Source organism: Syngnathus scovelli, chromosome 13 (genome assembly GCF_024217435.2).
Source record: "Syngnathus scovelli strain Florida chromosome 13, RoL_Ssco_1.2, whole genome shotgun sequence".
Lineage (NCBI taxonomy): Eukaryota > Metazoa > Chordata > Actinopteri > Syngnathiformes > Syngnathidae > Syngnathus > Syngnathus scovelli.
The window spans coordinates 5609508-5622646 of NC_090859.1; the positions used below are offsets into that span (position 1 = coordinate 5609508).

The 13139-nt window shown below is 40.8% G+C and overlaps 1 protein-coding gene across 5 annotated transcripts in view; it reads right to left on the minus strand.

Annotated features, from left to right (window-relative positions):
* dcc (DCC netrin 1 receptor) overlaps positions 1 to 13139 on the minus strand; it is a 260988-nt gene that overhangs the window by 48223 nt on the left and 199626 nt on the right. For all 5 annotated transcript variants that reach the window (XM_068652676.1, XM_049737164.2, XM_049737161.2 and 2 more), the window contains exons 22-23: positions 11715 to 11780; positions 1196 to 1358 (exon numbers count right to left, since the gene is read on the minus strand). In XM_068652676.1, coding sequence (XP_068508777.1) covers positions 1196 to 1358; positions 11715 to 11780 — 229 coding nt within the window. The remainder of the gene's footprint in view (positions 1 to 1195; positions 1359 to 11714; positions 11781 to 13139) is intronic.

A 13139-nucleotide genomic window follows, 5' to 3' on the forward strand; every position in this document is an offset into this window, starting at 1 on the left:
GTGTGTATCTAGGTTCCCGAGCATTCATTCTCACCGTGATCTTGTTCTTCAGGTCAGTTGCTGCCTCGTTCAGCTTGATTGTGCTTATTGGGGTTTCGTACCCAACCTCTGGACTTGTACATGGATTTAACTCGTCTCTGACCTGGTGCTCTGGTTGACCTTCGCTATGGCATTTGTGTTGTATCTCATCAATCTCGAGCTGTGATAGCAGGTGCCGTTTATGGATATTGGAACATTGAGCTACTAGTTGCTTGGCCGATAGTGTCGACTGTGGGTATCGAAATTGCCATTGTTCCCGCATTCTCCGCATGTAACCCCTCTCGCTCGGGTTGCTGGAGTAGTAGCATTCCAACAGATCCTTATTCTCGCATCTCGCCCACTTGTGTCTTGTTCCAGTAGCCCATTTTTCATCAGGGTGCTCTGGTTCCCCAGCACCTGATGCAGACCTTGTTTGTCCGGGCGACGTCTGAGCCGGCATGTCTTTCGTTTCTTGTACTCTCATTATCTCTGAGATAGGCGGTATCGTCTTGCCTAAGGACCCACACTGACTGTTGGTAAGGTAATCGCTCATTGCTCATATTGTGCCCCTGCCGGGAATCGAACCCGGGTTTCCCGTTTGTAAGTCATGTGACTTACTGATTGAGCTAGTCAGCTGTATATATATATATATATATATATATATATATATATATATTATGGATTTAGATACACTATATACCAGGGGTGTTAATCTCATTTTTTTCGCGGGCCACATTGTTGTCATAGCTTCTTTCGGAGGGCCATTGTGACTGTCAACCCAAATAAATGTGTGAGTACCTCATATTATATACAGTAAAAGCTCCAAAACAAACTGAGAAATAACTCGTTTTCAAATCAGACGAGTAAAAACTGGTCAAATATTAAAAAACCCCAGATATTATTAAAAGTGAAGACAATTTGCAATTCTAGCAATGACACGAATTTGATGCACAATTTATCTTCGCGGGCCACATAAAATGATGTGGCGGGCCGTTTCTGGCCCCCGGGCCTTGAGTTTGACACCTGTGCTATATACTATGTATAATAATTGAGTCTGCAACTACAATAAGGAGAAATCGCTACAGTATACAAAAGAATCAGGGTCTATTATTTGCCATCTGCTGTTTTACTTTCACAGATGCACAGTGACGTGTCAAAGATGAAATCAATATCTTACTTGCGCTGTTGGGCGGAGGAGCGTCGTGTACAGATGAGGGCCACAATAGCCACTACGACCACAGTGATGGCTCCCACAGAAACCACAATGATGACCAAAAGATTACTGTTATTTTGCGGGGTGGCACTGCCGTATGGTGGATGCATTTGACCAATGGGAGACTCTGAAAAGGAGGAAATAGAGATTAATATGAGTATAACACCATTAACAATTAACGTTGCAAATAGTGTGGCTGCCTTGTTCTGGGAATGCGCTCTGATCAACTTCCTGCAGTAATATATTCTGGTGGATCTTTTTCTTTAAGTTTGAATGTATACTGTGCTGTGAGATTGTTTTTTGGACCATTATTGCCACTATATGACACTCTGCCAATAGCTCAGAGTAACAAAAGTTAATATTTTTGTGTTTAGTTTACACAAATTCAAAATAGAGACGGTCTTTCCAGCTTGAAAAAGAGATTCTCTGGTGGACACATGATGAGTCGTCAACCCGCTGAAAACATGACATGACACATGCGTGTGTCACTCTTTCAGATGTGAGTGAAATTGAAGACCCCCACAGTTTCTTACTTTGCTCAAATGAAAATACCAGTTTCCCTTTCTCAGACGTTCCAGAGTACCATGTTCTTAGGAATCAGGAGTCCTTTTGTATTTGATTATTCATTCAGAATTCTTTTGTTGCAACCCCTGAGGCTGAAAAGTATGTGCAGTTTAGTCTTATGAATTCTTTTTTACTACATCAAACTCAAGGTGGTTAACAGCAACCGCCTTTGTTGTTAAAAAACATTCATCTTTTAGATACTGTCCTTCGTAGTAATGTTTTGTGATATTTGAAGTGTAAGTTTAGTTTGATTATTTGTTAAGCGCTGGATTGGTTATAAATGGAAAATGGGCACATTTTGGAGTAGCACACTGTAAATAATGCACACAAAACCAGCAGATATTCAATAACTTCTTTTACTTTAACATCCATGCATCTTGGTGTGTTCAACAGTTGACTTTCAATTCCATGGTGTCACTTTACCACTTTGCTGCTGTGCCATTATTGCTGTATTCATAGTTGTATAAGTCACTCTACATCATTTGTGCAATTCTGAGATCTGCATTTCAGCACTATTGCACATGTTCTGACTAATGACTATTGGAAACTTGATGAACACAAACCAATCACTTGGAGTGGTCTCAGATGTTAGATGAGTAAACTCTGGTGTAGTTTGGTCCACTTTGGCTCAAGTTTGAATATAACCCAGATGAAATATTTAAGTCGGCACTAAAACGCCTGTAATGAGCACATCAATGTAAAATACTTCCATTTTAATCTAACAATACATCACAAATGCTGTTCAAGATGTTAAGGAGGTGATAGTAATCTATAATATGTGCCGTAATTAATTTATTGGGCCTTTGGGCAATGAGAGAGGGAAAATAAGAAGAGCTCAACAACAAAAACCCATTGGAGAGAGCTGAAAAGCATGCCAGAATGTTAGACTGAGATTAAGAGAGTGTCAGCAGAAACAAAGCATGAACAGGGTCAAAAACTTAAAATGGAATAAAAAGATGAAACAATGAACAAGAAAAAGTGGAGCATGGGTGAAAGAGACACATGAGAAGAGACTGAGGAAAGACAGAAATGACTGTGACACAGAGAAAAAGGCAGTTCTACCTCTTTCACTCCTTCCCTGAGCCCTCAGTCTTCCTAAAATCACTTGTCTCTCTCAATAAAAACCACAATCCATCACATCTTACAACTGAAGCAAATGGGAGTGCAATAAAACTTTCAGGTCCTGAAGACAAGATTTCATCACCTTAGTGTCTTAGTATTTCTACCTTTCATTTCATTCCACTCTTAAAGCAACACAATGTAGTAAATGTATAAATAAATAAAAAAACACATAAGAATAAATAAATAAATAAATAAATACACACACACACACACACACACACACACACACACACACACACACACACACACGCACACACACACGCACACACACACACACACACACACGCACACACACACGCACACACACACACACACACACACCACACACACGCACACAAACACACACACACACACACACACACACACACACACACACACACACACACACACACACACACACACACACACACACAGAAGCTAATAATGCAAAAGGCACAATGAATTCTTGCGTTTAGTAGCAAATGCCACAATTTACAGTTGTCAAATTACACAGGTAAAATATTGAATGACCCACAAATGATTTCCTTCTTCCCATCGTTGAGATGGATCTACAAGTTTTAACATGCTAAAGGAATTGCCCGCTGAAGACCACTCCCCCCCCACACGAGCAGCCCCTGCGCCTCTCTGCCGACGGTGTGAGGAGAACGCTTGCCGCTATTGACACCCGTAAGGCGGCGGGCCCTGACAACATCCCGGGTCGAGCGCTGAAGGACTGCGCTGGGGAGCTGTCGGGTGTCTTCACGGACATCTTTAACGTTTCCCTGCAGCAGGCCATCGTCCCCTCGTGTTTCAAGGCTGCCACCATCGTTCCTGTGCCGAAGAAACCTGCACCGTCCTGCTTCAATGACTACCGCCCTGTGGCACTGACGCCCATCATGATGAAGTGCTTTGAGCGGCTGGTCATGGAGCACATCAAGTCCGTTCTCCCCCACACCATTGACCCTTTCCAGTTTGCGTACCGTGCCAAGCGGTCCTCTGAGGATGCCATCTGCTCTGCCCTCCACTCGTCCCTCACCCACCTGGAGAGAAAGGACTCATATGTGAGGTTGCTGTTTGTGGACTTCAGCTCTGCCTTCAACACCATTGTGCCGCAGCGACTCATCTGCAAACTCGACGAGCTGGGCCTCAGTACCTCCCTCTGCAACTGGCTACTGGACTTCCTCTGTCAGAGGCCTCAGGTGGTGCGTGTTGGCGACAAAATCTCCGCCAGCATCACGCTGAGTACGGGGGCCCCCCAGGGCTGCGTGCTCAGTCCATTGCTCTTCACCCTGCTGACGCATGACTACACTGCGACCTACAGCGACAACCGCATAGTGAAGTTTGCTGACGACACGACTCTGGTGGGTCTCATCACGAAGGGCGACGAGACTCGGTACAGGTCGGAAGTTGACCTTCTGACCACGTGGTGCAGGGACAACAACCTCCTGCTGAACGTCAATAAGACCAAGGAAATCATTGTTGACTTCCGGAAGGGTCACACAACACACCTGCCGCTGATCATCGACGGTGCTGTGGTGGAGAGGGTGAGCTGCACCAAGTTCCTGGGGGTGCACATCAGTGAGGACCTCTCCTGGTCCGCAAACACCTCGTCACTGGCAAAGAAAGCTCAGCGCCGCCTGTACTTCCTGCGGAAGCTCAGGCGTGCATGTGCTCCTCAGGCAGTCCTGTCTACATTCTACCGTGGCACCATTGAGAGTGTCCTCACCAGTTGCATCGCTGTCTGGGGTGGTAACTGCACTGAACAGAACTTGAAGGCCCTGCAGCGCATAGTGAATACGGCTGGTAAGATTATTGGTGCTTCGCTCCCCTCCCTGAAGGACATTTACACCTCCCATCTCGCCCGCAAGGCAACCAGAGATGTGAGTCACCCGGCTCACTCTTTGTTTGACCTTCTGCCCTCTGGGAAGAGGTACGGGAGCCTGCGCTCCCGCACCACCAGACTCGCCAACAGCTTCTTTCTCCAGGCTGTTAGGACCCTGAACTCGCTACCCCCTTCTGCGTAGCGTGCGGCACTGTTGCGCTATTTTCGGGAATGTCTGCTGTACGCGCACTTGCTCCTTTTTTTTCTGTTCCTCTTATTTATTTATTTATTGTTGTGTTATTTATTCATTATTTATTCAGCACGCTTTTGTTATACTTGTTTACTTGTTTGTCTGTTGTGAGCCATGTCTTGTCACCGTGGGATAGGGGGGAACGAAATTTCGGATTCTTTGTGTGTCTTTGGCATGTGGAGAAATTGACAATAAAGCTGACTTTGACTTTGACTTTGGAAACATTTTTAATCACTTTAAGTGCATATTTTTTTTTCTACAGTTCAAAGAATGACTTTAATGTGTAATGAATGTTGAAAATCAATAGAGCATTTTGCTGTAATTAAGCACAATACATTAGAGTATAATCTACTGTAAAAAGGTTGGACCCTATTCCAGTTTACATGTGGCAAGAAGCGAATTGGCTATGGAATGGACCCCAGTCAACTGCAAATCCATCTCTCGCAAGACAAAAAAAACCCCAAAACATTAGAGTCTTCAAATATCAGTTATATATTTTTTGGATTGTGCAAAGGACTCAGAAAATCCAACAAAAATTCCCCTCAACATCAGAAAATACACTTAATGTACAATATAAAAGTATCTCTAATGGTGAAAAAAAATGCCAAATACATTAAGTATAATACCAAACTCAATGTAAATTGTACCCACTAACCAACTGAGTTTCTTTAAGTATTTTAAGAGTTAAATAAAAGGGTATTCACTATTTGGGCTTTAGATCATAATGACTTTAGTTAAAAATGTTCATGAACTGATTTATTCTTTTACGTCAAGGTGAGGTATTCTAGAATCTCTTAGTTAATGGTCTAAGCAGTAAAGAGCACCCAGACAATCTGTGGAAATTATGGGAAAGAGTGAACACAGTTTCGGTCACTCTGTCCTTCAGCAGGCAACTGTGCTGCTGAGGTGTCTTCAAATAAGCTCGTATTGGAACACAACAGGTCAGATCACAGTAAGTGTGGCCTGATCGAAACAGTTGAATCCCTCAGCTGGTTGTTTCTCAGTGAGTGGAAGCTTAGCAATATAAAGACAAAGACGTGTTAAAGATGAAATATGGACAACCTGAGGAATGAGCCTTTGCCCTTAGTGACCTGGCATCCTCCAGGCGTAGGAGGGCTCAGGTCAGAGAGGATGGATTTATGATCGCCTCTGGCAGGAACACCACCAACAATGCCGACAAAATATTTGTCTCCAGACACACGCACGCACACACACACACACACACACACACACACACACGCACGCACGCACACACACACACACACACACACACACACACACACGCACGCGCGCGCACACACACACACACACACACACGCACACACACACACACGCACGCACGCACACACACACACACACACACACACACACACACACACACACACACACAAACACACACAAACACAAATCAGATCATTCTCAAACCCTGCAGTGATTCTCTTAAAATAATACCAGCTACAGACAGTGACTTTTGATCTCCATCGATTCGCTTATTTTCAAGCAAGACCAGAAAAATACAGGTCTAAGAATATGTTTTTCTTTGAGGAGAAGTTATACAGCTATTCATTGTTTTAATTTGAGCTATTTTCTAATTTTAAGCAATTTTTGTTTGCCCTTTTATTCCACTTGATGCAATAATTTTACTAAACAATGAAATAAAACCCAATAATAGAAGTTGAATGTAGGGCAGCAGAGAAATAAATTTTAGTGTTCATGTATGTTGTTGAAAATTCTATTGAATAATCAAGTATTCGAATAAAATAAATTTATGCTAGGTCATAGAGCAATTATGAATATAGAAGACAAAATAAGATATTTTTCTGAATTCCATATTTTTAAAATTATATTAATAACACAGGTCAACAACAAATTTGTTGTCTGAGTTTTTTCAGCTGATTTAGGTCGAATCTGATGCGCTAAATCCAAAAATCACATTGGTTTTGCTCAATCAAGTCAAGTTTTTGAGATATAGCCACGTGTCATTTTCTACGTTTTTGTTCACATATACGCACGTGTGGAGCATTTTAGAAGAATACAACAAAATATAATAGCTTGTCAAAGGACTCTGCTGAACTGTTGGCATCCAGATTGAAAGAAAAAAACCTACTCTCTAACAGTGCTCGTATCAGTTTCTACCGCAATAGGCATCGAGAGTATCTCCGTTTTTTCTCTGAGGAGAAGGACTTGGTGTACTGTGCAGATATTGCCCAGCTTCTGCTCACGCTTGGTGTGTCACAGTACGAACCCAAAGATTGGAGACTCTTCATTGACAGCTGTAAGGGATCACTGAAATGTGTTCTGTTACACAACGGCAACCTGTTTGCCTCTGTACCTATCGCCCACTCGACTACGCTGAAGGAGAAGTATGAAGCAGTGAAGTACGTACTGGAGAAAATTGGCTATGATCAGCATAAGTGGTTTATTTGTGTTGACCTGAAGATGGTGAACTTTTTGTTGGGACAACAGTCTGGCTTCACCAAGTACCCATGTTTTTTGTGCATGTGGGATAGTAGAGACCGTGCTCAGCATTACACAAAGAAGGACTGGCCTGTGCGGGAGGAATTGGTGCCTTGTAAGGAGAGGAACGTCATCAACGACCCTCTGGTGGACAGAGACAGAATACTGTTCCCACCTCTGCACATCAAACTTGGCTTAATCAAACAGTTCACCAAGGCTTTGGACAAGGATGGTGACTGTTTCACTTACTTGTGCCAAGCTTTTTCAGGATTAACCATGGAAAAGTTGAAAGCTGGCATCTTCGACAGTCCTCCGATCCGTGAGCTCATCAGAGATCCAGAGTTCGATAATTCAATGAACGAAGTGGAACTGGAATCTTGGAAGGCATTTGTTCTGGTAGTGAAAAACTGTGATTTTGTCACAAGATCTGATTTTTTTCAAATCAACTTGGCACAAAAACCTGACCTGATGGAGACAAATGGATGTTATTTCCTGATTCAGCAGCGCAAAGCTACCCTAAATCAGTTGTAAAAATCAAGACAACATTCAAAAAGTAAAAAATTGTTGCCCAGTGTAATATTACAGTGAGGCAGTACCGTATTTTTCGGACTATAAGTCGCTCCGGAGTATAAGTCGCACCAGCCATAAAAGGCACAATAAAGTGAAAAAAAAAACATATATAAGTCGCACCGGAGTATAAGTCCCACTTTTGGGGCAAATGTATTTGTCAAAATCGAACACCAAGAACAGACATGAACCAGCAACAACAGGCTAAAGGATACGGTATGCTAACGTGACATATACACAAACGAGGAGCTGACGTAACATTCATCCATCCATACATCCATTTTCTGAACCTTCAAATAACTATTACATAAATAACACGTTTATCAAACCATCGGTGTCACTCCAATTCATGAGGCTAAGCAAAGTTACAAGCTACAACACAGCTATAAGCTACGCTACAAGCTATGCTGTAAGCTACGCTACAAGCTACGCCGAAAGCTGCAAGCTACAAGCCACAAAGCTACAGAACAGAAAACAACATCATGCCTGGAGATAGACACAAAGATCGATCTTGGAAATGAGGAACCTCCTCACGACCAGCATTGACAATTCTATCTGTGAACATCAAAGGGTTCTCCTCTGCAAACGAACAATCTTAGCCGCCCTGCACAGCACCAGACATAGCAGAGTTTATTGAGAAGGGACAGAAATGTGTTCAGCTGTGGCTGAACCACATCTAGCCAAGCCTTGTAACTAACTGCCTTGTAGCCACGATAAGAAGAAGAACTCCAATTCATTAAATTCATCGATCGTCCTTTATGTAAGCAATGCCGCGTATGGCGCCGCACATGCGCCGCGCCGCTGACATCGGACTCGTTGTAAGTTGCATTTCTAATTATTCCACAGACCCATATAACGATATATAAAGTATATTTCAAATAACTATCATATTACAACGATATTATCAAACCATCTGTGTCACTCCAAATTATTAAATCCATCGATCAAATTCATCGTCCTTTATGTCAACAACGCTACGCGTGCGCCACAAAGATCTAGTATATAACTATATTGTAGCGTTAACAAATTACCGGGAAACAGGGGGTTTGGTAAACGGCTCTTTATTTAACAAAACATGAGTTCAACGAGCCAACAACTACTGAACTGTAACGATAAAAACATATACAAGTTGCTACACGAAATAAAATATATCAAATAACTATAACATAAATAAGTTTTTCAAACCTTGTGTCATTAAATCCTTCAAACGTGGGGCTCTTCGTCATCTTCGTCATCCCGTGATTGAATCCTTTGTCCTTTATGTAAAGAACCGCCGCGCTGCTGACGTCACTTTCAGTTCAAATGACAGTAATCCCTTGCTATATCGCGGTTTGTTTATCGCGGTTTCACTACATCGCGGATTTTTGAATTTTGAAAATTTGTGAAAAAATTCACATATAAGTCGCTCCTGAATATAAGTCGCCCCCCCCCACCTAAACTATGAAAAAAAACGTGACTTATAGTCTGAAAATTACGGTAATTGCAGTACTTTATGCAATAGGATAAAAATAATTCTGTTAACTGCACAACATAATTATTACTTTATAATCATAATTGTTACGATGTGAGTATAAACATGGTTGTAAAGATAAACTTTTATTTAAAGTTTATTAATGTTCTTATCAATTACAGTAAGTGCTGATATGATTGATTTATTAGATAATAATTCTCAAGAAGGAATGTTATGTACTTTACCCAGCTCAGGAAATAAAAACATTTTTCTAAATTCACACTTTTTAAATGATGATGAACACTGAAAAATTGTTGGTGGTAAATATTAGTAGGTTAATGTAAGATGTCAGATCATTGTAACAAACTGAAAAAAGCAGGACAAAGTGGCCTAAATTACATAACATTTGTCAAAAGGGAACTAAACTGCAATGAGCTCTTACTATGTATTTGCCTTGGGCAAGCAAACAACGAACTATGGTCCTGGACTGAGCCAGGCAAAATGTGTCCATTAGCAGCTCATGCAATGATGATGAAAGCAGATTAGAGCTGCCAAAATATATATGAACTGCACCATAGATTGACCATCATACGTAGCAGTAAAGTGCTTAAATTGCGTTGAGAAATTTTCACTCAGCATCGAGGCTCTTTTCTCTGATTGATTATGACAGGATTGGCGAGATCATGAGTGGAGATTGCAAACACTAAACAATGCTACTACGTCTGCAGTTGGCGTGTTGTCAAACACATCACAATTATCTGCCAACTACTTTTGCACGTTTTCAACTCGTCGGAGTAACCTGTCCTCTGATTTATTTTTTCTAAATTCGGAATACAGTCGAAACAAGTTAGTGTGTACTCTTTTTGCCATTCTATCAAACAAGCCACAAATTTGACGGTAGTCATGATTAACAGACGCCAAGCCCTCCGTAAGGGTAATATTATCTTAGTGAGGTACAATGAATCAACACCACTGTCCAAAACAAACAAAAAAAACTAACCACCTAGCACCTGTTACTAAGTCAAATAAACATAGTGGGCGTCGTCACCGGAGCGCAATGTTCGTGTTTACTACGCGACCTTGTACTTGCCACATAAGCAGCTGTTTTGCAGTATTGCTCTTTGATACGTTTATACAAAACGCAAATATTTATTCACAAACTGTGATGCGAAACCACTTATTTTGAGCTTTCAAATACCTACATTATTTGTAACTGTATTACATATATGGTGTTTCTTTCCCAATCCAACCATACCATACCATAGCATTAGCATCCCATCACATCTCATCCCATCCCATCCCATCCCATACCATACCATACCATACCATTCCATACCATACCATACCATACCATACCATACCATACCATACCATACCATACCATACCATACCATCACATCTCATACCAGACGATATCATACTGTACCGTACCGGACCAGACCAGCTCAGACCATACCTTACCGTACCGTACCGTACCGTACCGTACCGTACCGTACAATACGTCAGTTAATTTTAAGCGCAATATCAGCAGAGTGAATTAGGTAAGGATCATATTGCTTTTTTTTCCGTTGTTGCCTTTTTTACTCGAGATTTTGACTCACTCTTGTTTTAGTGTTTTATTGCGAGTACTATTTTTGTTTTTAATTTACTGTTTTAACTGTCTTGATTGATGTCTTTTTAAATGATGGACACTGCAGTTGTAGTAGCTCTATAAATAAACATGAGTTGAGTGGAGTTTGAGTAGGAGCATTGAGTGAGTAGTGATTGCCTTGAAGAAAGATCAGCCTCTTTCAACTGACAAAGAATTATACCTTAAATTGAAAAGGTATAGTCATTACACATGAAAAGGTAGAGTCGCAAAAAAATGGAAAAATAACAACAGTTGTTGTAATAGCAATAAAAAAACATAAAATGATAAATTTACAGATAAAATATGAGGTCAAGCTGTGATTCATATGACATTGCTATTTCACAAACAGTGATGAATTACTGGTTCAGTGAGTCACCATATTACTTCATAAAAATTTGCAATGATAACAACTTATAGAAATTTAAAATGTAAATGTATACGGTTCAAACACTGATTAATGAGATTTGATAGTCCCCACACCAGACTACGACAACAAATAGAAAATAATGTAAATAACTGATTAGTGTGCAATTATAGTAAATTTAGACCCACACGCAAACACGAGAAATTGTATATTACATAGCTCCAATTCAGATTGTACAGTCCAGTTCAGTCAAGTTTCTGGTGTAGTAAATGTGTTACCATTTATGCTGCTCCTGTCAATTAGGTTGCTATCAGATGGCCAGTAGGAGTGGTCTCCTCCTCTACCTAGAAGACCCAAAGCAGAAGAATTTCAAATTAATTCAAACTGTAATGACCAAAACAGAACAAAAATGATGATACGTAGAATGTTACCTAAAAAAAATGACAATTTATAATTTGACTTACAATTGTGGTAAAAAAAAAAATAAAAAAAAATGAAGTGATTATTGACATGAATGTTTTAATGTCTCATTAAATGTTTTAAAGTTTTTCTTTCCACACTAGGTCTAAATTATACACAAGACTATATTTTCATAGACCGGCGCACGTGCACTCAGGTAAAAAACAGGCCGCAGCAAGTCTCGTTAACTGTGTTTGAGAATTTGGCTGACCACGCTACGCCTCGTTGAGCATTCCAGCACACTAATGGCATTTTCTGTTTCATGCGGAACACACCCGACAATTTGTTAACTGAAAGTAAACTACCGTATTTTCTATATCACTATAAGGTGCACTTAAAAGCCTTTAATTTACTCAAAAAAACACAGCGCGTCTCATAATCCGGGGCGCCTTATATATGGATCAATTGGTGAATTTGTTGATCCATATTCTCTCGACCAAAATGTTTCAGTACATCTAGTAAATTACAACGTCACATCGCTTTCACAGAAGTAATAGCGGTAAAAACTCATACTGTGCTTACTCCTGGTCCAACACCACTTGTGTGTAGCAAGACGCCAAAATGACACGCATGCAACTATCTGCCAATGGATTGTGGACGCCTGGGATGATATATCAGTCTCAACTGTGGTCCAAGCTTTCGCGAAGGAAGGAATAATAACTGAATTGCCAGCGAATAGCAGCAACACTCACACGGATAATGACGAGAGGGAGCCGGGCATAATGAATGCCGCACTCGCCCAGCTGTTCAATTTGAACACGGAAGAGGAAGAATCCGACTGATTTGTCGACGGGGATATGTAAATATGTACATTAACATTTGAACAACGCCGTGTTATTGTGCAATGTTTGTATTGTATATCGGTCAACTGTTAAAAAAAAACTCGATTCGGACATTGAAGAGGAAGAATTCGACGGATTCGTGGACGGGAATATGTAAATATGCACATTGATGTTTGAACAATGTAGTGTTATTATGCAATGTTTGCATTGTATATCGTATTGTATATAAAGTATGCCGTATGTAAAGTTTGAGGGATTTGTGGATGGGGGTATGGAAATATGCACATTATTGTTTGAACAACGTTGTGTTATTGTGCAATCTTTGTATTGTATGTCGTATTGTAGATCAAGTTTGCCGTATATAAAGTTTGACTGGATAGCTCGTTGACTGGTTTGACATTCCCGCACGGCACAATCTAGTAGATGCATAACGCAACCCCAGTCAACCTCAGTTTGATGCAG